Source organism: Perna viridis, chromosome 10 (assembly GCF_037379345.1).
Source record: "Perna viridis isolate PV_CMFRI_1.1 ecotype Kerala chromosome 10, ASM3737934v1, whole genome shotgun sequence".
Classification (NCBI taxonomy): Eukaryota; Metazoa; Mollusca; class Bivalvia; order Mytilida; family Mytilidae; genus Perna; species Perna viridis.
The window spans coordinates 24,371,459-24,396,458 of record NC_142454.1 but is presented as its reverse complement, the minus strand read 5'-3'; the positions used below and the strand labels follow the sequence as shown (position 1 = coordinate 24,396,458).

General features: G+C 33.9%; 2 protein-coding genes across 2 annotated transcripts; one reads left to right on the top strand and one right to left on the bottom strand.

Moving 5' to 3' along the window:
• Nucleotides 1–3,082: 3,082 nt before the first annotated feature.
• Nucleotides 3,083–7,055, top strand: LOC148605064 (cytochrome P450 2J4-like). Its single transcript, XM_088550612.1, has 4 exons — nucleotides 3,083–3,605; nucleotides 4,671–5,183; nucleotides 5,809–6,255; nucleotides 6,767–7,055. Exons 1-4 carry the CDS (start codon nucleotides 3,284–3,286, stop codon nucleotides 6,946–6,948), a joined length of 1,464 nt encoding a protein of 487 aa, XP_088406738.1. The 5' UTR covers nucleotides 3,083–3,283; the 3' UTR covers nucleotides 6,949–7,055.
• An 11,054-nt stretch (nucleotides 7,056–18,109) lies between these two features.
• Nucleotides 18,110–24,971, bottom strand: LOC148605063 (cytochrome P450 2U1-like). The gene is made up of 4 exons (XM_088548149.1): nucleotides 24,454–24,971; nucleotides 21,249–21,767; nucleotides 20,171–20,617; nucleotides 18,110–18,406 (listed from the first exon to the last, which is right to left on the bottom strand). Exons 1-4 carry the CDS (start codon nucleotides 24,773–24,775, stop codon nucleotides 18,225–18,227), a joined length of 1,470 nt encoding a protein of 489 aa, XP_088404275.1. The 5' UTR covers nucleotides 24,776–24,971; the 3' UTR covers nucleotides 18,110–18,224.
• Nucleotides 24,972–25,000: the final 29 nt, after the last annotated feature.

Here is a 25,000-nt window from a genome sequence, read left to right as displayed (position 1 = left end):
ATATAACTGCCCCACTTGTTGGAATTTTAGGCCCACTTTCAGGAATGTGGGAATTCGGCTGATATCATTGGTTTATCCTTGTGGGCCTCCAAACAATAAGATTGGTTAAGAAATTCCCACAGAAGTTTATATTCTCCTAACCAATTAATTCCGGTCTGCCAAATATAAACATGGTTGACATCGAGGGGGAAAATATAATAACGGGATGGGAAAGGAAGACAGGATCTACTACAGCTTATAATTCGGGGAAATAAGCCCATAACAATCATATCCCTTAGCAGAATATATGAATATAATGACTGGTGAGAAATATGAATAAATAGACGAAATAAAGCTGGGGACTGGTCGACAGCCTGGGACTGACTGGACGCGGGGGTGTAACAATGAGAACGAACTCTGTCTTGACCCTTAGAAAACATTCCCATAATAATCCCAATACAATAATACAAATACAATCACATAACTATATAACTAATTATTATTCTATTTCGTTATTTGGCCATATTTTAAGAAACGTTATGTTATTTCACAACTAGATGTAACTTGGATTATATGTGATAATAGAGCTGTAGCATTGTTCGGATCTCCTACAAAAATTCTTGTAAAAGGCCTCAAGTTCTTTTTGAGATTTACGTATATCACCAAGTTCATTGTATGATGGCAGTTTCACCATTGAGTCGTCAATTTTAGTCCACAGATTTTCACATTTCCCTTCAAACGCTTGTTGTTGTTCTTCGAACATGACTTGTCCTTTAGTACTAAGTTTACTGCATCGCTTTTCTGACATCAATCTATAATCATTTTGCTATTCCGCCATGTGACTGACAGATAGATGACCATTTTGTATAGTATCCACAAATAACATGCACTACATGTATGTCCATAGTAACATTTATTGACATGATTGTGTAGATATGCAGAAATAGTACAAGTCGGTAAAAAGCTACAAAGAGAAAAAAAGTAACCTTCTATATAATGATTGACAAAATGAAGTTGATCAAAACACACAGTTAAACAATAAGTCAAAAAATCGATACAATATATGGAAGAGTGTAGTGTGATAAAAACTTTAATTATCGCCATTTAGTTATTACTTATTCTGTAGGATAGGTAAACAAAAACCAATAAGTTTATCAAAACAAAAAAGGTCAGTATATATGATACCTAAATCCTTGCTATCTACCAAAAGTCTTATAAAGATAGTAAAATAAGGCTGATTAATAATTTACTTTGAAAAGAAACTCACAAAACAATAATGCCAAATAATTCCGACGGGGTTCCTTAGTCATAAATGTCCCCCCAGGACCCCCTGCCGTAATTTTGCCTACACTTCAATTTGGCCTCAGCTACGCGCCTGTAAATCATAAAAATAGCTATCTGTAAACAAAAAATACTTTAGCAATCATGAATTATGAACCTAAAATATAGTTATAAAACTTACATCAAAAAAGTTGAGCAAAAAGCTATGCTTATAGAATACATAACACATGTTTTTTTTTATACATTGAAGGTATTCTTATGTGTTTCTTTTTTTCATATTTTAGAATTTAATGCTAAGGCAGAAAGCCCCCTCAAACGCTACGTGAAAATATTGTTAACACAGACAAATATTTCGTTCATAATCAAGATAAAATAGTTTTAGCATTGTAAAACACAAACCAGCTTATCATTGATGAGGCTATTGAGAACGTTTAAAAAAGATGTACAGATAAAGCTGTAGGACGGTTCAATATTCATTCAAATATTATGAGTTATTCATTTTAACTATTCGTGCATCAATGGATGCAAGTGTAATTGTATATGTATTGCATACAAACTGTTAAAATTACACCTGACAGTGTTAAAAAAATAAATCAACTTTTGTTATCTTCAATCGCAAATCATCAGGTCTGATTACTGACATGTATAGTATGATATTTCATTCGTTTGAAGCGGATTTGAATTTCCATTCTAAAGGACTTTAACTATTCAAACATAAGTTAACATATCTTGAAACATGTTCACTTTTTTTAGTACACAAAAGATTTTCCGACTTATTAAGGTTTATACCCAGCATAAAATTTAATAGATCGGAAAAGCTTTTGTGTACTAAAAAACTTAAATTTCCATGCTAAAAGACCTTAACTATTCAAATATAAGTAGTATGTTAACTGCTCCATCGGATCAAATTGATACAGAGAAGATGATGTAAACTTATAGAAGGATCAAAAACTTCCCGACAATGTAAGAACTGTCAAATTAACGAAGCACATTTTTGGTCGTTCCCTCCGCTGGACTCGAACTCGTATCAATTTGATCAGATTTATACCCAATACCATCAGAGGTTTTCCTATTCAGTTATATCATGTGCCAATGTTTGGGCTCTGCATTTACTTATGAGGAAGTATCACTTGGTTTAACGAAAGCTATATTTCATAGCCTAGTTGGCCAAGTGGTCTAGAGCGTTAGATTAGTGCAGGCGGTGTTGCCATAGATGACAGAGAAGAGAAGGTGTTGCCGTAGATGACAGAGAAGAGAAGGTGTTCGAATCCCGCTGAGGGAGCAACCAACTTTGCATCGCAAATTTGCCACTCGCGTCGATTCTAGGCTCGGGTGTAAGCTTAGACTTGATTATATTTTATACAACGTCTCAGAGTGTGACGATTCTATTCGCTACTCTTCACCATCGGATCAAATTGATGCAGGGAAGATAATGTAAACGTTTAGAAAGGTCTGAAAAATTCTCAACGATGTTAGAACTGCCAAATTTGCCATGCAAATTTTTAATCGTTCCCTCCGCAGGATTCGAACTCGTATCGTTATGACATCTGTGGCAACACCGCCTGCACCAAGTCCAGCGCCCTAGATCACTCGGCCAGCTAGGCTATATAAAAAATATAGCTTTCGTTGGCCGGGTCATTCCTCCTCGTAGGATTGATCTAGGGCTGTAACTTGGTACACGATGTATGGTAGTACGGGACAGTTCATTTAGGTGTTATTATGTAGGATAGAGGATCAAATTAATGATCCATGTCTAAGGCGCTGGACTCTGTGCAGGCAGTGCAAAAACTCGTCTATCACGCTGTTACAATTAAAAAAAAAGCATCTGATATACATAAACTAAACAGGTAATTGCATCTACTTTATTAGCAGTTTACCAAGCGTCACTGATATTTAAACTGGCTTTTTAACTCTCTTTGCAAAGTAGTGACCCAAGTTTGGAGGACAGATACACAGCTTAACATTTATCTATAGATTGTTTATATACATGCAATTTGACTGAACTTGTTACTTCAACTGAAATATGCTGGTGATTATCATAGCTTTTATTGCAATTATATTAACATTTGTATGGATACAGAGCAAAAAGCCAGCAAATTTTCCACCCGGACCGACACCTTTACCAGTAATCGGAAACCTCTACAATTTAGCTGGAGAGAGCAACATTCTTAAAGTGATTCGAAAACTACGAACGCAATATGGCGATGTTTTCTGTCTGTCTCTTGGTAAATACTGGGTTGTTGTTGTAAATGGACGGACGAACTTAAAAGAGCTTTTCGTCAAAAAAGGAGAAAATGTGTCTGACAGACCTGACACTATGCTAATGAAATTCCTAAAAATGAAAGGTATGTACAAGTATATATGGAATAAAAATGTCGCCAATTTAGAATAAAAAGTAACAAATCTTGTAAGGTTTCCCAAGTGGCCATGTCTTCATAAACATTTTACTTTACTTTTTTATATAATCTTTTAAAATACATTGTCGCCCCGTGCAGGTCCGGATGTCAAAAGAATAAGCCTACAGCAGCGCTAAGCTTGTCGTAAAAGGCGACTAAATGGTGCTCAGAGCCCTAGCCGGGGACAAGGGCGCTCTGCCCACAGAGCAACTGGGTTGTGTGCCCCAGGTGGTGGAATGGGGTACCCATGGTGTGTTACATGCTGGGGTTGTCAGGCTATAATAAGGAAAACCTGACCGCAAACCATAGTGCTGCACCGTGTTGGGAAAGATGCCACGTTCCTCGCACGTTAAGGAACCCTACTGTGGTATTCTCCCGGAGTAGGAACCATAGGGCTCCGCCACAGGAGGCTAAATTGCCCGACCCTACCCACCTCCCCCTATTCCCAGTGGCAATCAAAATCTGTCGACCCCATTATCCTTGTGTCTCATCCCATTTTTCATTTCATCATCATTTCATGTTCATTTTATCATCCACTTCATGTTCATCGCCTAAATATAGCTGAAATATTGCTGCTTGGGCGTTAAACCCCAACAAACAAACAAACAAAATACATTGTCAACAAAATGTTAAATGTCTTCCAACATAAAAAATTCCTCACCTTTCCTTGTTGACAGTAAAGAAAACTTCTAGCAACGTTTGATTACGCAAATAATCTTTGGTTATTTGCAAAGCTCTAAAATGTTCTGCTTCAATTCAAAATAGCGAATATAACATCAACGATTCTGGTAACGTCTTTACCAATTGATATTTGTTTGAACCTTATCTTCTGGAACTCTTCAAAGAATAAAATTATTTTTACCGATACATATACATTCGAAACTTTGAAAAAAAAATGAATTCACGTTTGATCTTTTACATAGATAAATCTACCATATTTAAGATCAGTCATTCAAATTATATTATTTCTTTTTTTTTGATTGACCTTAGAATTAAATAAATCGTATACTGCAGGTATAGTAAGTGCAAGTGGTGGCACCTGGAAACACAATAGGACATTTGCAATGGCTAAGTTACGACGTTTCGGATTTGGAAAACGGGGTCTTGAAGAAAGAATTATGGAAGAAGTCAACGAATTTTTGAATTATGTAGATGGCAAAGCAGGATGTCCTTTCCAATTGACAGACATTTTGAATACAAGTGTTGCCAATGCACTTATGGTTATCTTGACTGGGAACAGATTTGAATACAATGACAATAAAATTAGCCATTTCGTCAAAATAATAACAAAAGTTGTCTCTAATCCAACCCTAACGGGTCCTGTTAACTTTATCCCATGGTTAGCTAAACTACCAACTGATCCGTTTGGTGTCGCCAAACTATCGAATATGTTTGAGGAAATATTTACATACTGGAAAAGTTTCATTCAGGAGCGCCGTAATAAATTGGACGAGAAAAAGCTCGATAATTTTATTGATATTTATCTTAATGAAATGGCACAAGCTGGGAACAGTGAAGAATTTGCAGGTTGGAATTAAGTGTCATGTTCTTTATTCATTATAATATATTTTTATCATTTAAAGAAAAGATATAATTACTTAATGAAACTCGAAACTGTAATACATTTACATTTTCAGGTCAGTAATAATTACCCCATTTTTCATTTTTGAATTGCTCTATTAATTGTAATCATTATTTACAGTGCATTTCAAGCGAAAAGTCTTACTTAAGGAGGAAGACCTAGGGTAAGGACTTCACTCTTGAAAATAGTGATATGTTTGTATCACATTCATTTTCACCAAAGCATATTAATATCTCATTTGAAATAGAATGAAATCAGTCAAAGTTACTTTGTTGCTTAGATAAGACTAAGTAAAATGCTGAGTACAAACGTTCCAATGAATTGTAAGAGTTTTGTCCCTTATCCTAAGTCTACCTCCTTAACATTGAGGAAAATTGACAAAATTACCAAAGCTTATTTCAACAGCCCCTTTCTATGGTAAGCAATTGGTTCAATTTAAGACTATAGAACAGTAAGAAAGTTAATGCAAACAAACTTTGATAGATTCATTTTAGTTAGATTAACTAATTTGAAAGTTTTTCAACCCTTGCATATATGTACATATATACTAAAATTGAAATTTACTTGCAGACGACCAGTTGCTTTGCATCATTGTTGATATATTTATTGGTGGAATAGAAACTAGTGCCACGGTTCTTAAATGGTTTATTTTGTACCTGATGAATCATCCGATCGTTCAAGAAAAAATGCAGCTGGAGATAAACAAAACCGTCGAAGATGGTCGCTCGATTACTTTATCTGATAAACCAAACTTGCCATATTGCGAAGCAGTGATGTATGAAACCCTCCGACTCACGAATTTAGTTCCATTCTCTCTACCCCATTTAGTTTCTGGTGATATCGAGCATAATGGTTATGTCATTCCAAACGGTTGTCTTTTAATACCGAGTCTGGATTCAGCAGCCTTTGACGATGAAACCTTTCCGGACAGTAACTTGTTTAAGCCAGAACGTTTCTTAGATAAATGTGGCAACTTTAATGTAGACAATGGCAAAAACTTACTTACTTTTTCTCTAGGTAAGGAAAGAACGATTGTAAAAGAATAATTCATTATTTGCAGGAATTGCTTTTTTTTATAAAGTTGCATTTATTTTCGTAGACACATTCAGAAAGCTGTAGGACAAATTAAATAACTTTGTAAAAATACTTCCCATAGATTTAAATCTAACCTTCCCTACTAGAAAGTATTTTATCCTATTGAACCAACTTAAAATCGTTTGATGTAAAATTTTGTATTCAGATCAACCTACTGTCCACGATGAAAGATTAACTGTTTTCATAAAGAACACTCATTGATTTTGTTAGAAATCAAACTTTTAGGGAAGAAAGAAGTAAGCTGTTGTTTAGACGCTCTAATCAACATGCAGGAATATTTAGATGCAACAATTTAGATCAAGAATACAGTCAATATTTAATACTGCAGAGGAGTTACGTGTATTTATATAGACTAATATGCATACGTTTTCTCACAAATGGAAATGCCATATAGAAACAGTATTGTTTCATGTATTTTTTTTACTTTTCTAAGGTAGAAGAGTCTGTATGGGGGAAGCCTTGGCTAAGACGGAGTTATTTCTGTACATGACGTCACTGGTACAACGATTCACATTTTGCGCACCGGAAGACGAACCTATTCCGTCTATGGAAGCGTTATTTGGCACTGTTCAACAACCAAATCTTTTCGGTGTCAGAGCATTTCCAAGGTCTTAACTTTTGTACAGAAATAATATACAAACATATACACAATGTACATGACATGTTACTATACACGGGTATTTCAATTTTGATATCATAAAATAAACTGTATATGGACTTTCGTCGTCTTTTGTATTATTTTTTGGTAACAACGTTAAAACAATCAAGTGAAAACACACCAAAAAAAACTAATACATGTATTAACGACCCGGATAGGGATAAATATGAAAAAAAAATGTGATGTGGATTAATAAACCGCAAATATGTACAGTAAATAGATGTGTTAATTAACATATCAAACATTACAAAGTAAAACGTGACTCAGTATGAACAAAATACAAATAAACCTAATTTCAAATCAATAAAAACCAGGATTAGAACGGTTATCAAAAGACCATAATTTTATAATAACGACTAGAGAAGGACAATAGAAAGAGTAATCAAGGGAACTAAGATTTTAGCGGAAATAAAAATAATGTTAACCAGGGACAAATACCAGACATGGAAAACAGATCCACACAACAGTGAACATAATATAACCAATATAATACACACAAGCCAACAAAAGTAAATGAACTACTCGGGACTCCACTAAAAACTTGGAGCATGGACCAGGTGCACCGGAGAGGTAGGCTTTCTAGAAACACCCACCGAGTTGCTCGTAAAAGGTCAAGTCCAGGGTATAGGAAAGAGGAAAAGAAAACAATGACATGTTGAACAAATCAGTTCTCATGGTGCATATGGATACACCAATGAGTTCATGGTGACCACCATAACATTTCAGTAGTGATGGCTTCATTCATGTAGCAACCCCGTTCCAGAAACCTAATTGTAAGAATCCTAATAAAACGTCTGCGTAGATGCTGCAAGTTGTAGCATAACGTGCATGTATGAGTTGGAATATGTAAACTCCATACGCAGAAACAAACAAAAAAGTAAATGAATAAAGCATCTACAGAAAAAAAAAAGTAAAAGGATCATTGAACAGGTTCAGTAGTAGGTTTAATATCTCCTTATTTTCTCGAAACATCCGCTGTCTTGATCTATACATGTAAAAATATCACCTGCTGGGTTTTAACAAAAGAAATAAAGAGCTGCGCATAATATACCCGTTACCCTTTTAACTTGTCCTTATGCTTTTAATAAAGTTATTTGATCAACTAGAAATACTGTGAGCCCTGTCAAATACCCCCTCAAAAAAAGAAAAAAAAAACAACAAACAAACAAAATTAAAAAAAACACAAAAAGTTTGGCACTATCAAGGCTATCTCAAGTTTAACTGATCATAAGTTTGTTGTCTTGAATTTTCACCCAAGGCATACATTTCTATGTTGTACAAAAAAAAACACCTTTCTGACAAGGTTACCAAGTACCTTTTATATTTATAAGTCGATCATCATAAATAATGTCCGTTTTCTACAAATAAAATTTCCTTGGCCGTTTCCGCCTTCTTTAAAGAGTAAAACTTCATAACACGGAAACGTAAAATTTGATTAATACAAATCGGAAGGGAGCTTACTTCAATAGATACGAACAATTCACCAAAGTTTCATAAAGGTTATTGGAAGTGTTTTTGAGTAATTGTGCGAAAACTTGAAAAATCTTTCAACTTTTAAATAAAAAAAATCATAACCCGGAAACGATAAATCTGACATTTATAGAAATCGAAAGGGAGCTTACATTAATAGATATGAACAACTTACCAAAGTTTCATAAAAGTTAGTGAAAGTGTTTTTGAATTATTGTCCGAAGTGTGGACGGACGGTATATCATAATACGTCCCGTCTTAGACGGAAGTATAAAAAGGAAAAACTATGACACGATGAACAAATCGGATCTCGTTGTGCAGATGGAAATGTCAGATCCACGAGGTCAGGGGAACGACAATACATGTAACTCTCTTTTAGTGATGACCTTTAACCTGAGCCAGTACTAGTATTACCCTGTTCAAGAGGCTTACAAAAATGTAATTGTAAGTAATATAGCAAGGCTCGAAAAGTCCGCGTAGTTTCGGCAAGTTCTTGCATAACGTGTGAGTTCAGCTATGAAAACTCCATTCGAATGTACTCAAGGGATGTTGATCATGATTTCCTTTATCAATCTGTAAGAGTAGTTCAAGTTTTGAGGCTGATTTCTTAGTGTTTTTAGTGTCCTGTATCTCTTTGGTGAAGATGCCTAGTATGGAATCTTCGATTCTAAGATTGTTCGAAGAGAAAACGTCAGCTGGATAGAGGAAGCTGAGATCAACGAATTTAAGCAAAGTTTATGTCAATCAAAACTTCAAGTAATTTAACAGCATTTGGTGCATGGTCTTTCGTCTTTGTTAGAGTAATAACGATATATAATTCCTTTAAATTTGGATTTTTACTGAGGTTTTGAAATAGCAAAATAAAGAGTACTCACTATAAATAACATAGGTATTATTGCTATTCAATCAAGAAACTAATTTTGTAGGATGTCAATAAGATCTTACAAAGTTTTCGGGATCCACATTAACATAATACCACTACGAGAGTAACAGGTATAGGGCTAGCACCCTCTTTGACAGCTGTAAATATAAAAGTTGATGGTTTCAAAAATGTCTTGATAGTACAAGATGCTGTACTGTGATGCGTCTTTTGTATAGGTTTTTTGTAGTTTCAGACGGAAGATCACATTAATTGCATTTCGAAGATACATGTACCAAAAATGATAAAATGGGTTATTTGTGTTTAACAATCTCTGCATTGCGTGGTACATGTATCAGTTTAATAGGTGTTAAACGGAGAAGGGGTGCCAAAATTTGCTTGGGAATTCCGTTCAAGCAATTGAAGAGAAGACAAAACATCAAATGCCAACCTAGACAAAAAACATAAAATGTGTATCATTTGCTTCAGTTGTATTTACCCATATGTGTATGGATCACATTTAAAAAGTTTACATTAGCTTCTCACAGCATTTGAATTGCATAAACTTCATATTGACGCCGCATATCATCCGTCAATTCCAAATAGTACTTATTCACATTCCTAATATAAAAATCCAAGCAATAGATGCCCCTAATAACATTGTCTTTATCAATTATTTGTATCATCAAAGTGAATTTCATTTTTTTTTAAATCTCAATTTAAATAGGGATGATATTTTTCAATACCGCAAAAATAAAAAAGCAAAACGAAAGAACGCGTACCATTTGTATTAACACATAGTAGAGCCATACCAGATGTAAGAAAGGTATATAGAAAACATAAACACAAATTTAAGAAATTACCAAAATTGAAAAAAAAAAGGATTCTCATGTCTATCCCTTTGCTCCTTCACTCGTTACAATTAGACGTGTCCTACATGATATCGTAGGTAACCAAAAAAAAAAAAAAAAACATCTGACACAGTTAGAAAAAAAATGTTTGTAAAAACAAAGCCAAAATACGAAAGGTTTTGGCAGAAACTGTGTAGTTTTTCATGGACTGATAAGAACAAAATCAGGTTAAAGGTTACGAGTCGATAGAAAATTACATTGTTGAAATGTAGAGTACGCAGTTAATTTGTTGCAAAGTTTGTAAACATGTTGTTTACATAAGAGAAAGAACACTATGCTGAAGGAGCGTATACAAAACCATCTGTCTGAAAGGGAAAGATTACCTGTAGCAATTCATTTTAATTCAAAACATCCTGGTATAAAACGTTCATAGGATAGGAAAATCGAAAAAAAAAGATTTTATGTACAGGGAGAACTATAGAGTTATTTTAATTCAGTTTTGGAATACCCAAAAAGAAGGTTTAAATGCTAGAAAATGGTTAAATTTCCTATATTGAATGTTGATTAAGTTCAAGATCAGACAATTTTGAATCTCCGGAACATTTGAGGTCTGAATTTTATTTTTGACGTCTATAACCATGGATACACGGTTAAGACGTAAAAAGTTTGCTTTTTGTATCCATTTGCAACTGATGAAGGAGGTTGTAACTTCGATATCTATAGCAGATTCGTGAAAATACTATCTAAAATCTTCAATATCTGAATTATTATTCTTAATTAAATTTAGTACATTCTTCACATCAATAAATTATACCTCAATAACTAAGTTCCTCGTTCCCACATTCAATATCCCTATTCCCTACTTCCCATCCCTACCTACATGTATACACCATGATAGAATGTTCGGTTTTCTACTTAAAAGTATGTGTCTGTAACTGTCGTATGTACATAAAAAGATGTCATCGAGTCAGACAAAAAGGGCCAAGAAGTGGCAATTTTAATTTTCCACTGTGACGTCGTAAAGGTTCCATTGTCACATGATCGGAAAATAGCACCTGTTACAGAAATTTAAGAAATAATTCGTGGAGGGGTAGATTTGTACTCATTTTAACATGGGTACGGCATTTATATTCGATTATTTAACATCGAGCGACAGCAGGATGTTAAATGAGAATATAAATGCCAAACCCATAAAACAAGTACAAATCTACCCCCGGACGGAATTATTTCTTTTCTAATATAACATTCGGTATTTTTTGTGACAAAAATTTCCCTATGCGTAGCCAAAATAACGGCTGTTCCCTTTAACCTTCCCTGTATGGTAGTTGGGTTAATGTTGATTTACATCGCCGCTAATGCCGTAGGAGACAATGAGAACTGCCGCCAGAAAAACGCCAATGATAAGCATTTCTGTTATAAATTTGTATATTTATGTCATCGAATGTGTTAAATGTGTGTATTTATGTAATTGATTTCAGTTAGATAACCTCCCAGTCGTTAAAAAGTTTTTAAACGAGTGTTTGTATCGAAGCGACAGCGAATGAAAAGAGACAGTGCGCAGGTGCTGAAGGTGGGGTTGTACCGACATACACTGGTTGACGATATGAAGACATCATATTAGAAAATTTGATAATTACTCAATAAAGCTAGAGCTAACAATATAAATAACGCTTAAACTGTTTGGAAATATATTAAAATTTTAAAAGGGGGCAATATTAATGATATTAATTTCAGAAGTTTTGTTTAATCGTACCCCTTTTTGAAAAAATCTTATCAACGGAAGTAGACTGTAGTTCAGTGGCGGTAAATTAGAGAATAACTAGTCAGCGGAGCGCATGTGTACCGCATGAAATTTCGGATTGCCAAGACGATGAATTGGTTCACGAATTGAATGCATTTAATAAACTTCAATTTTTTGGGACTGCCCTGAAGTTCAAGACACACGAAGATCTGAGATAGAATATATCGTTGAAAATGATGTTGATAATTTGAATCGGGGAAGGACGTGAGGGCTGAAATTAATTTCGATCCAGTCACTGAGTTCCGGGAAAATTGCAAAGATATAACTGCGGATGAGCTTGATATAATTATTAAAGCTTAGTTGATTTTACAGGACAACACACAGAGGAAACGATACATATATTAAAGAAAGAGAGAAACCATATCAAGAATTTTACTTTAAAAGGAAAAGGGTATGTAGACAAACATTTTGTTTTAAACACAGCATTAAAAATAAGAAGCGTCTATCTATTGCAAGAGCCTTTGACAGTGTTGACCTTAAACCCAGAGTTTATGGAAGTACTTGGAAACTACCGAAACATGCTGTGAAATATGTTGACACAGAAAGAATTAAAACTTTCATGATCAAATATGTTGCTGACAAGGCATTGCCACTTCCAGGAAGACTATCAGATTATAAAAAACACAAGTCTTATAGTTACATATCATTGATGTACATAAAAAAATGAATCTGTAGCAGAGAAATTCATGATAGATGTATCAGTTTAAGAACTTTTCAAAGACAGTGGCATGACTTGAGTTTAAGTAGCAGTCTTTGTAAGAATCATGCAAAATCTGAAAAATGTGATACACCCCAAAAAAGGCTATATATTTTTATTTTTCTAATTAAGTTGTTTTATGGGTCTATATTGTGAAATATGTAATTATTCATTCATGTCCGCCTGCTCTTAGGATATAATCAACATTGAAAATACAGTAGATTATATTGTATTTGAGTGTCATTACAGAGTTATCTCCCTTAATTTTGAAATCTACAGTGCATTCTATATATTTTTTTATTTCCTATGAACAGGGGTTATATGAAAAACCACATGTAACTTTAAGTTTACTATGACATTTCAAACAAAATATCAAAAATAAAATATGTAGGCTTTCCAACCATGAATCACATTTTGCATGATTCTTATGTGGAGTGCTACTTAAATATTGTTATTACAAATCATGCACTTATTTATGTTAACTTTGGCAAGATTATGCTAACAGGATATCAAAGAAAGGGGAACCTTATAAAAAAAGAACTTGTATTCCAAGAACATAACTCACATGTTCAACTTGCCAGAGAATAGAGAAGTTGTTACTGATTACGAGTGAAGACAAGTAGAGAGAGTTTTATAGGTTTGCAAGAGGACAAAACGAAAGGAGGTTAGTAATATACTTAAAAGTCCTATAAGTACATTAATGTACACTATACACATACTTTATATATATTACTGAAATTTATTATACAAACAAGGGAAAATATATTACTATGGACTATTCACTATGTATATTGACTAAATATTACCACAAAGGCACACACACATTGAAATATACCAAAGAATTTCCTCATCAACAAGTCAAAACGTAGCCTCAACAATCTGAATAATTTATGTATTATGTATTTCTTTAACATGTAATTGTCTGTATTATTAAATCATGAAAATAAGGATATGTTCATGTGTATTACATTAAATTTCATCAGGTAATGCTCTAGTGTTAGTAGAAACAATTCTTCATTACTCCTGGGATGATGTACCACAAGCAAGTAAATTTTCAACATCCAGCACAAGAAGTTTATTTCAAAACAAAAAGGAAGTATAATGTTTTTGGGATCTGCTGTCAATGATCTTGTAAATGTCATTTAAGAATAAGTCAAATGTAGAACTGCATCAATTGTTCAGTAGTTAAGTGACATGTTAGTTCATTTTTATAAAGTTATATAGTAAAGACAGATACTGATGATCTCAATGAAAACAGGTTATTTTTGTTGTTTCTTTTAATTTGCTCTGTTACTTATTAAGTACTTCGCCGTCTAAGAATCAGGCAAAATGTGTGTAAGGTGTGGCACATGTAAAAAATACACAGAGATTTTATTGCATTATCCAAGTATTTATACCTCATAACCCCAAGAAATTACTGTCAAAGTGTTTGTAAAGTTTGCCTTTTAAAAATATTGATAAATCAAATTTAGTTGAAATGTACTACGGAAAAATAGTGGGAAAATTTTCCCGCACTTTTTCCTTATATAAGCAGTCAAAAAATATCTATGTCACAGATGCTTCAGGATAAATTTAAATAGCTGTTCAGTTGTTTTCTAGATGTCTTGAATATATTTAAGACAAAAAAGACCAAACAGAAAATTATGATGTGCCACCCATTGCCTGATTCTTACACAGAATGGTACTTAAATTCCTTTTTGAAATCCAATACGAGTGCAATTAATCATGGTAAAAATGTGAATTTGTGTTATAATAACTGCATTTATTTATTTATTTATTTTTTGTATTGGACATTTGTTAATTTACTTCAAATTTTATTACTGTATAATGGTATAACTTAATTCATTAACTAATTAACTAAACATACGCTTACTAATTTGATTACATTGTTGTTTTTTAGGAAAACAATGATTTTGGCTCATTGATGACATTGCAAATCCTGGAAAGGGGGCTTACTCTGTCTCAAATATGGTACACCACTTCTTTAAGGTACCAGTATCGTATTGCATATCCCTGAGCGGGTGTACGTCAAAACATGGATGCTATAAAAATATAGTGCATTTTCTATTTGCCTCTCTACAAACTAATGTTTTGTCAAAAGATATGAACAATGACGTAAAAAATAGAGCAAACATCACACTGTAAGATGCAGAACTTTTTTTAAAGAAAATCTAACATAATATCATAAATATGTTCCACCGAAAAGGTTGGTTTGATGAGTGCAAAACGAAAGTGAAAGTAGGGAAAATGGCTATTTATAGTTCAAGACTACTTTTCTGTCCAATCTTCGTGGACTCACCCTATTTTCTTTGCGGGGAATTATTTTTGCACATGTCCTTAGAAATGCTACATAAGTGAAAGTTTTATTGAATCAATTTACATATTTTTTAAAAAATCCTAAAAATATGCACTTCACTATAGAAGTCTATGAGAAAATTAATACGATACTGAGACCTTAAGCTTATGGACATGGTGAGACAAATTGTAGAATTCATTCTGATAACTGTAGTGGACGGGAACAAGAATAATGTGGTGTTATGGTATGGTCTATGAAGAGTTATCGCAGGTATATTGATACATACATGTTCATGTAATTACCTGTTAAGTTGTATGCTCTATGGAGAGTTATCACAGGTATATCAATACATACATGTTCATGTAATCACATTTAAAATTGTACAATTGTATGCTCTATGGAGAGTTATCACAGGTATATCCTTACATACATGTACATGTTCATGTAATTACATGCAGAATTGTATGCATTAAGGAAAGTTGTCACAGGTATATCAGTGTCATGTTCATTTAATTACATGTAAAATTGTATGCTCTATGGAGAGTTGTCACAAGTATATCAATACATACATGTTCATGTAGTTACATGTAAAATTGTATGCTCTGTGGAGAGTTATCACAGGTATATCCTTACATTCATGTACATGTTCAACAGACGGTATAAAATATGTGATACGCGTATTAATTGCGTCTTGAGTAACATTACGCAGATACTTGCTGAAATCATGAATGTAATATACTAGCGATATGATATGTACATGTAGTTCATATTGGCCTTCGGAATTAAAGTACTGTTATAAAATCTAGTATTGCCCAAGTGAGCCGAAGACGGGAACATTATATTTACGCTTGTAACCAATGATTTTAAGAAAATTAAAAGGATTCTGAATTGAACGGAGATTTACGGCTCTTTTGATATAAAATTTACGTAAAGTTTTAATTATCCTTTATCATTATATTCGAAATAAAAAAAATATCACTAGTATAAACATACAAGGAATTACCTTAACGAATAATTATTTCGATTGTGTGAGCGCCGCCACAGAGGCACATTTAATATGCATCACATGGATCGTATCATTCACATGCACGATTCTTTCATAAATAAAGTGACACCAATCTTCCGCGTATCCCTTTAGTTGGAATGGACTCATTTATTGTTTTGGCGTGCTGGATTTGAAATACGAAAGAGAAGGCCCTAGCTGCATGGCGACGGTCGACTCGTACGTGGTAGATGAAGCACGGAGTACAGTAAAACCTACTTGTATATAAAATGATCTTGCAATGGAGAGCAAATTTGCGGTCACAGGTCACATAAGACAGATGGTACTTATATGCATGCTTATTTTACCAATAGAATGCACTACATACAAAATGTACGCGTAAGGAATATTTCAATCACGCTCATCGGTTGACCTACTCTGAAACAGAGTGGAGGAAACGCTTCTCAATCCCACATGGGGTTTGGGATTAGCCAAAGGCAATATTAGGACAATAATAGTGAAATTGCCAAAGGCCTTACTCTGCCCAAATTAAACAATAGTGTACGAGATATTAAAATCCGTACAGTATATTCTGAAATCATTTTCAATGGATATAAAACTTAATAATTTTGAAGAACAATCTTTTATTGGGAAAGGAGAGTCATGATTCATCCCTACATATGCATGGAAAAGTGAAATGATAAATACTAAATCCGCCACCTTGCATTTTATCGGATAGGCCCAATAAATGTAATTGTAAGTGGCTCCAAAAGAGAACTCATCAGCCTTTCTTGTCACACAAAAGAAATACCTCGGTGGCACAAGAAGGATTAATCTATCCGGAATGTGACCGATCCAATTCTAAAGTTATAGTGACATGTAAACTAGTTGACTTTTTACCGATTTATCTTTTCCTTAGCTCTTCGCTGCGTGCCAAAATTATTGAAAGAGTAATAGTATGTAGAACTACTTTGGTTCGCATATGACTACAATTACGGCATTTTTCGTGAAGAAATTTCCCTTTCTGCATCCGAGATTATATCATAGTGTACTGGAAATGGCCGTGAGTTCCGATGGAAGTGGGTACCTCTCTAATATCAATTAGTAGTGTGAAAAGAAATTTTGTGGCAACTGAAATTTCATACTTGAAACAGGAAGTGCACAATTTTCACAAGACTACTGGTAGTTACTTCCTTGTGTTTGATCCGACCTCTTTGTAACTCCACCTTTACAAGGATATTTCGCGTTGAATTATTGCAACTAGACTCTTACATTAACAAGATATTATCTTCTTAAAATGTGATGGATTACGTAATCGAAGCAATTTATCTATACTTCCGCCATTACCCCCGATTATTTATTTTATTTTAATTTATTTTTATTTTATTTTTTTTTTTTTTTTTGGGGGGGGGTCGGGGTTAAGGGAGTGTATGTTGCAAGTGCTTTTGTATTGGTTTTGGCGTATTGTTTTTAAATATGTAACTACATACATTTATATCATTCTGTTCGCTTCATCGTGAACAAAAATTCGTCTTTAAACAAGAGACTGCTGAGAGTTGTTAATTTTGTTTTATTTTTTTTCCGGACATATAAATTTAATTTATAACTTTCGTAATTTAAAACTATGTCCACACCCAAAAAACGACTTTATTATGTATATACATATATTGTATGATAAACTACATGTATGTACATGGAATAATGAATGTAATCAATAAAAATGAAGATGTTTCTTGGGTGTTGACACCATTTTATTCCAAAAATATGACCAGAAAATGAGCCAAAAGAACAAAATTGACAGAATATGTGAATTTTGATAAAATCCAAACAAGTTTTCTGCCCTTTTAATGCATCTTTATGTTTTTTTTATTTGTGATGAATTTAAGTCCCCAAATTCAAACACTTCATGATGAATTTCCAGTTGTATTTTAGGCCAAGGAGAAACTTTTTCGCCCCTTTTCCTTTCGATTAAAAAGTCTAAAAAATGAAAATGTGAGTGAAAAAACATACAAGTGTAGCTTTTTGGGGTAAACTGTGTGATACTTTCATGAAACATAGACCAGGTAAATATATGTACGTTACGCATACATCACTAATTCGTATTTGCAATTACTTTGTTTTGTTTAATCTGAAGTTTCCAAAAAACGAATAAAAACAAGAAATGCAATCAAAAATAACATTTATGATTTATAAGATTATTTGAAACTAAAATACTAAAACAAAAAAAGAACATGTACAAAGTCATTTATATTTATGAAAAGAATGTGTGTACAGACTTTAGTACTTTGATAAAGCTCTGACACGGAAAGGTTTCGGCTTTTGTACAAAAGCAAAAACCGGTTCCATTGACGGAATAGGTTCATTTTCCGGTGGGTGGAATGTAAACCGCTGTACCAGTGATGTCATGTACAGAAAAAGCTCCATTTTAGCCAAGGCTTCACCCATACAGACTCTTCTACCTGTAAAATAAATCATTTAACATAAAAAGACGTTTAATTTTAGTAGGTACGTGTATAATCTGATTGATGTCCAAAATCTCCCCTAATTCTGAAATCCTTCTCATGTAGTTTGGATACTCAGTGTCGTATCCAGACACTTTGTAAAAAAAGGTGCCACTCGGGATTCCTCAGCGAACGGGGTGCTAGAACATTATTTGCCATTTTTTCGATTTTACACACAAAAATAACAAATTTGCTAACAAAAAGGAAAGGTGCCAACCCCTGCACCCTCCCCTGCGTCCACAACTGATACTGATTTTAACAATAAGCTGCATTTTCAGCAGTTCCGCAGAGTGCCGCACTTAACACACTTCCTGCGACTTTCAGAATGACCTTGAACAAGCCACACCTACATGTACCGAGTTCCAATCCACGGCAGCTTCATTTTCTAGTGCGCTATTACAATAATAATTATATATATGGGGCAGTGTAGCGAATAGAGTCGTCACATTCTGAGACGTTGTATAATATTGATTTGTTGTGACATGCATCATTAATTTGATCCTCTATCCTACATAATAACACCTAAATGAACTGTTCCGTACTACCATACATCGTGTACTAAGTTAGAGCCCTAGACTGATCCTACGAGGAGGAATGACCCGGCCAGCGAAAGCTGTATTTTATATAGCCTAGCTGGCCGAGTCTAGGGCGTTGGACTTAGTGCAGACGGTGTTGCCATAGATGACACAGCGGTATGAGTTCGAGTCGGAGGAAACATCCAAAAAATTTGCTTCGCAAATTTGACAGTTCTAACATCGTTGGGAATTTTTCAGACCCTTCTGTAAGTTAACGTAATCTTCCCTGTATCAATTTGATCCGATGGAGCAGTGTAGCGAATAGAGTCGTCACATTCTGAGACGTTATAGAAAGGTCTGACAAATTATTATCATGTAGGATAGAGGATCAAATTAATGATGCATGTCACAACAAATCAATATTAGACAAACGTCTCAGAATGTGACGACTCTTTTCACTACACTGCTCCATCGGATCAAATTGATACAGGGAAGATAACGTAAACTTATAGAAGGGTCTGATAAATTGCTAACGATGTTAGAACTGTCAAATTTGCGATGCAAATTTATGGTCGTTCCCTCCGCGGGATTCGAACTCGTACCGCTGTGACATCTATGGTCTAGGTCAAATTTGCGATGCAAATTTTTGGTATAATAGATACAATACAATTTAAAAACAACGATTTTCAAAAGAAAATTGAAATCAAAGTGTAAACATAGGTTAATCTAATCACCCTCGATTAATAAAAATCTGCTATGTTGCATTTTTTTGGCTGTGTTTACACATGTACAGTGTCTCTCTAAGGAACATGTTGATAAATCACCAAAATCGTTACATCAAGTTTAAACTATATATTGTTACAGTAAATCTGAAACAACAACCAACAAATTTTCTGCCAACTTAAATATGTTTGTGGTTTTTAAATGATCAGATCGTTTGAAGAAAGTGTGCATAACGCAATACTGATCCGCTGTGTAGTTTTCGAGAAACATCTCATTATTTGAGATTCCTTGAAATACTACTTCCCGAACAATTATTTCAATTATACTTGTATGCAATGACTTCCATTTTTAACTCATTTGGTAACGTTTTATGTATGTGCATGCATACATATCGCCAGTTGTTCATAATTTTACGCAATTTGTCTAGATATGTCGATTATACGCAAAGTAACAAGTACTCATGAAAGTTACATTTTGATCTTACCTAAAGAAAAAGTCAGTATATTGTTGTCATTGGTTATATTAAATTTGCCATCTTCATTCAAGAAACGATCTGGTTTAAAAGAGTAACAGTCTGGAAAGGTTTCCTCATCAATGGAGACTGAATCCAGGCATGGCATCAAAACACAACCGTTTGGAATTAAGTAACCATTATGCTCTATATCTCCAGTTACTAAATGAGGTAGAGCCAATGGACCTACATTACTGAGTCGGAGGGTTTCATACATCACTGCTTCGCAGTACGGCAAGTTGGACTTATCGGATAAAGACGGGGGACGCCCGTTTCCGACGGTTTTAGATATCTCTGCCTGCATTTTCTCTTGAACTTCGGGATGGTTGATCATGTACACAATAAACCATTTGATAACCGTGGAACTAGTTTCTGTTCCAGCAATAAAAGTATCAATAATGATGCATAGCAATTGGTCCTCTGCAAAAAAAAAAGGTTTAAGTGTTAGTATTTGTGCGGAGTTACAAACTGTACATGCTCTTCCATGTACAATCAAGAATGATTTATTTTTCTTTTGTAGCAGAAACTATATGTATGAGCGTTAAAAATGACATCATGCTTGACATGTTATGGTACATAAATTTACCAATTTCCTCAGCGATGAAGTTGGAAGAATGTAAATCAGAATTTTAATTAAAAAATATCTATATCAAACTTGAAGTTGGTTTTAAGGTACGAATGAAATTCCTGTTATACCCGTGAATTTTATAAGATTATATATTACAGTGCATTACAATTTCAGCTGTGAGTATGGTAAAGCATGAAAAAAATCGGAACCACTGAAAGTAGAAACATTGCACAAGGAATACTTGCATGATTTTGCATCGGCATAGTTATTTGAAACTATCAAACTACGTCATACTGTCAAACGAGAGAAGCAATCAATATATGTCAAGCATTGCAGCTTAACTGTGAATGGAGCTAGCTAAAGATCGTGAACAAATATTTGTTATAATTGTTTTGTAATTTCAGCAAAACTACAACTTTTCCAATATAATATATCAATATAAATAAACGTGCATAATATATCAAACTTAATTCGCATTCCCACCTGCAAACTGGTCGCTGTTCGAATTCTCAGCTTGTGTCATTTCTTGCAGATAAATATCGATAAAATTATCAAGGTTTTTTTCGTCCAGTGCCTCCTTATGCTCCTGAATAACTCTCCTCCAATATGCAAATATTTCTTCAAATAATTTCAGCAGTTTGTCAACTCCAAAGGGATCGAATGGCAGTTTTGCTAACCATGGGATAAAGTTGACTGGACCCGTTAAGGTGGGATTAGAGGCTACTGTTGTTGTTATGTGGACATAATGCCGTATTTCTTCGTCAGTATATTCAAACCTTTTCCCGGTCAAGATACCCATAAGAGCATTGGCAACACTTGTATTCAAAATTTCTGTCAATTGGAATGGGTTTCCTGCTTTGTCATGTACATACCTCACAAATTCATTTACTTCTTCCATAACACTTGCTTCAAAACTGCCCCTTCCGAATCCGAAACCACGTAATTTAGTCATTGCATATGTCCTATTGTGTTTCCAGGTGGCGCCACTTGCACTTACAATGCCTGCATCAAAAATGTAGAACTTACATTCTATAGCCACCACAAATATATTTTATGATAAAAAACACCATGTCTTAATCCAAAATAATTAAATTATTAATCAACATCCATGATGAAACATTTTCAAAGTTACGCTTTGATACATACATATGTATATTCCAGACAGCATTCCTACGTTGGCCCAACGTAGGGTACCCAATGTTGGCCCAACGTTCTAAGTGCAAAGAGAGCCAACGTTGGCCCAACGGAGGCAAACAATAGTTGGCCCAACGTTGGCCCAACGTAATGCCAACATTGACCCAACGAATCCCAAACGTTAACCCAACCATATGGTCAGACGATTTTAATCCTTAAGATATTAGAACATAATTTTATTATGCTTTTCCTGGTCATGTCGCAGAGTGCTGATGCTGTGCACTCCTTCAAAGTAAGCGCTCACATTTCCCCTCAGTTTAACATATACATTCTTTAAAGTAAGAATATACCAATGACAAGCTGATTGTAGTTTAAAAGATTAAAACAAGAAAATATATTATAACATTAGCAGATACTACGCGCATTGGTTTTCTAAATATTGAAAATTTGCAATTTTTTTTTTACATGGAATAGACATATGATGATACCTTGTCACTGTTTTGTGTTTAGAATGAATTTACATTGAAAATATGTGTACATTTGTTCAAAATGAAAGACAACCTTTGTTTTGTAAAAGGTGTATTATGCTCTCAGTTACAAAGCTGCATAAGGGGGAGGTAATCATGTATACTATTGTTATCATAAATTAAATTTGGATATTCATAATAATTTTTTTTTTTTTTGTGTTATTAAGTTCTAAATATTAAACGCGAATACTTGTTGCATGAATATTAAACATGCAGTTAACAGAATTCGAGAAAAGAGCCAACAATACTTTTTTTAAAAAAACAAATATACTAATAAATATATATATTTTGGTGTTTCAACGTTGGGCCAACGTTGGCCCAACTTAGTATCGCAGTTTAGATGCGACACAATATTTGCTTTCATACATCCGGATTTGCTTTCTAGTTTTACTGTCTTGAGACCGACATACATTTTTCCATCAAGAATAATACTAAGTCTTTTTTAACATGTTTGTTACCAAAGTCGTTTCGACGTTGGTTCAATGTTGGTTCAGTGTTGGCTTACTGTTGGCTCTGGGTTGGACAAATGTAGAATAATGCAAATTATGTAATCATGGTTTTGATTTAAAAATCAAAATGTAACAATACTCTCACGCAAAATTCGCTTCTAAAACAAGTTTTTAAGGGAAACATAAAATGAAATGGTTGTTCAAAAACAGTAGGGCCAACGTAGAACCTTTTTATGATATGGAAGTATTTAAAATTTCAAAATGTCGTGTTCAATCATTTGGTTGTCAAATAAAAACCATTTTGGTTAAAAATAAATCAAGAAGAAATATTTCCATAACTACGGACTACTACATTAGGCCAACGTTGGGCCAAAGTTGTCTTCCCAACGCCAACTAAAAGCCAACGATCCAACCATCAGCAAACGTTGGCCCAACGGAGGCATGCTGTATGGGACATGCGCATGTTTTCGTATTTATACATGTAAATGGTTTGTATCTTTTAATCACTCAAAATAAAAGACAATTTGTTTTTGAAAATTAAAAAAAAACAAACAATAATATAACTCTTTCTAATTTAGATTTGCAATTCCAATTTTTGCAAATCCCCAAATCGCCATTTTTAGAGGTACATATTATATTATACACCAAACTGTACGGAATTAAATTGGAAAAAAACAAATATGATATTTTCATTGTGCAGATAGTAAACATATGAGGCAATACATGATTTATGTATTTGAAAAAAAAAGGATGTCAAATTCCCTAAACAGCACGTGCTTTAAAACGAAAAAAAGAAAAGAGAAAAAGCATGCGAATCAAAATAAATTTGCACCAAACTCACCAAATGCACGTTATGAGTACTATAGCACTACTTCCTTGAGCAATGCTATATACATGTATCAATGATATAATTATTATTTATGATTTCAAGAGACTGATTGATATAAGACTAAGTCTTGTTTCTGAATCCTGTAATTAAGTTGCTATTGTTGGTTTCATTCTATTGTTTTGGCTTGATGTTAAAATATGCAAATTATTTAATAAAATAAGTTTAAACTAATCAAAATAAATTCAGTATAACTATCGTTAGTTAACGTTTTGCATTGTCATTCCCAGACTCTTAAATTAAATGCACGATTCAAAATAAAGAATATACATGTATTACTAGGTAAACACCAAACATGAGTAGCGTTCCGGTACATTTTTTTTTGTGTTACACCACTGTTACATATACCATGCATTGAGTTGTGTGCAAATTTAATTTCTACTGTCGACAATACTTCAATTTCACCTTTCGTTAACAATGAAGGTGTAAAGAAATGAAATGTATCTTGGTATTGTTCTGTACAGTCTAGCCCAGTGGGGGTTCCATGGGTTCTATAGGTCTGTCCATTTAGTTGGAAAATTGTGTTACAAAATATAATTTCGTGCAAAATATTATAAAGGCACAAATATGCAAATGATGGTAGCTTCAAGACACCCTTTTTGCGGACCCCTTTTTTTCCTCCTCACCACATATACTTTCCAAAATCTTTGAATCCGCGCCCTTAGCACGTTGAGCAATATACACTTACATACCTTTTCCTTTAAGGAATGTCATGATGATAGAGTCAGGTCTGTCAGACGTAATTTCTCCTTTTTTGACAAATAGTTCTTTCATATTAGTTCGTCCATTTACTACGACGGTCCAGTTTTTACCCAAAGATAAACAGAAAATATCCCCGTATTGTTTGCGAAGTTTCCGAATCACTTCAAGAATATTGCTTCCCCCAACTAAATTATGCATGTTACCGATCACCGGTAAAGGAGTTGGTCCTGGTGGAAAGTTAACTGGCTTCATGCTCCGTATCCATAGAAATAATACTAAAACTGCAACTAAGGCAAAAATAATCTCAAACATATTACTCGTTTAGTAAACACACGTAAAGGCTATGAAAACTGTTAACAAAGCATTCGCACAGTCCTATCTGTATCAATACTAAAACTCAACTTTATAAAGTAGAATTGATAAGTTCTTTCAGTATAATTTAGAATATGCACTAGCCGCAACAATAAATAAATAAATAAATAATAGGTATCTCAAACAGAGTAAACTATTACATGTAATCTTAGTCATTTAAACGCT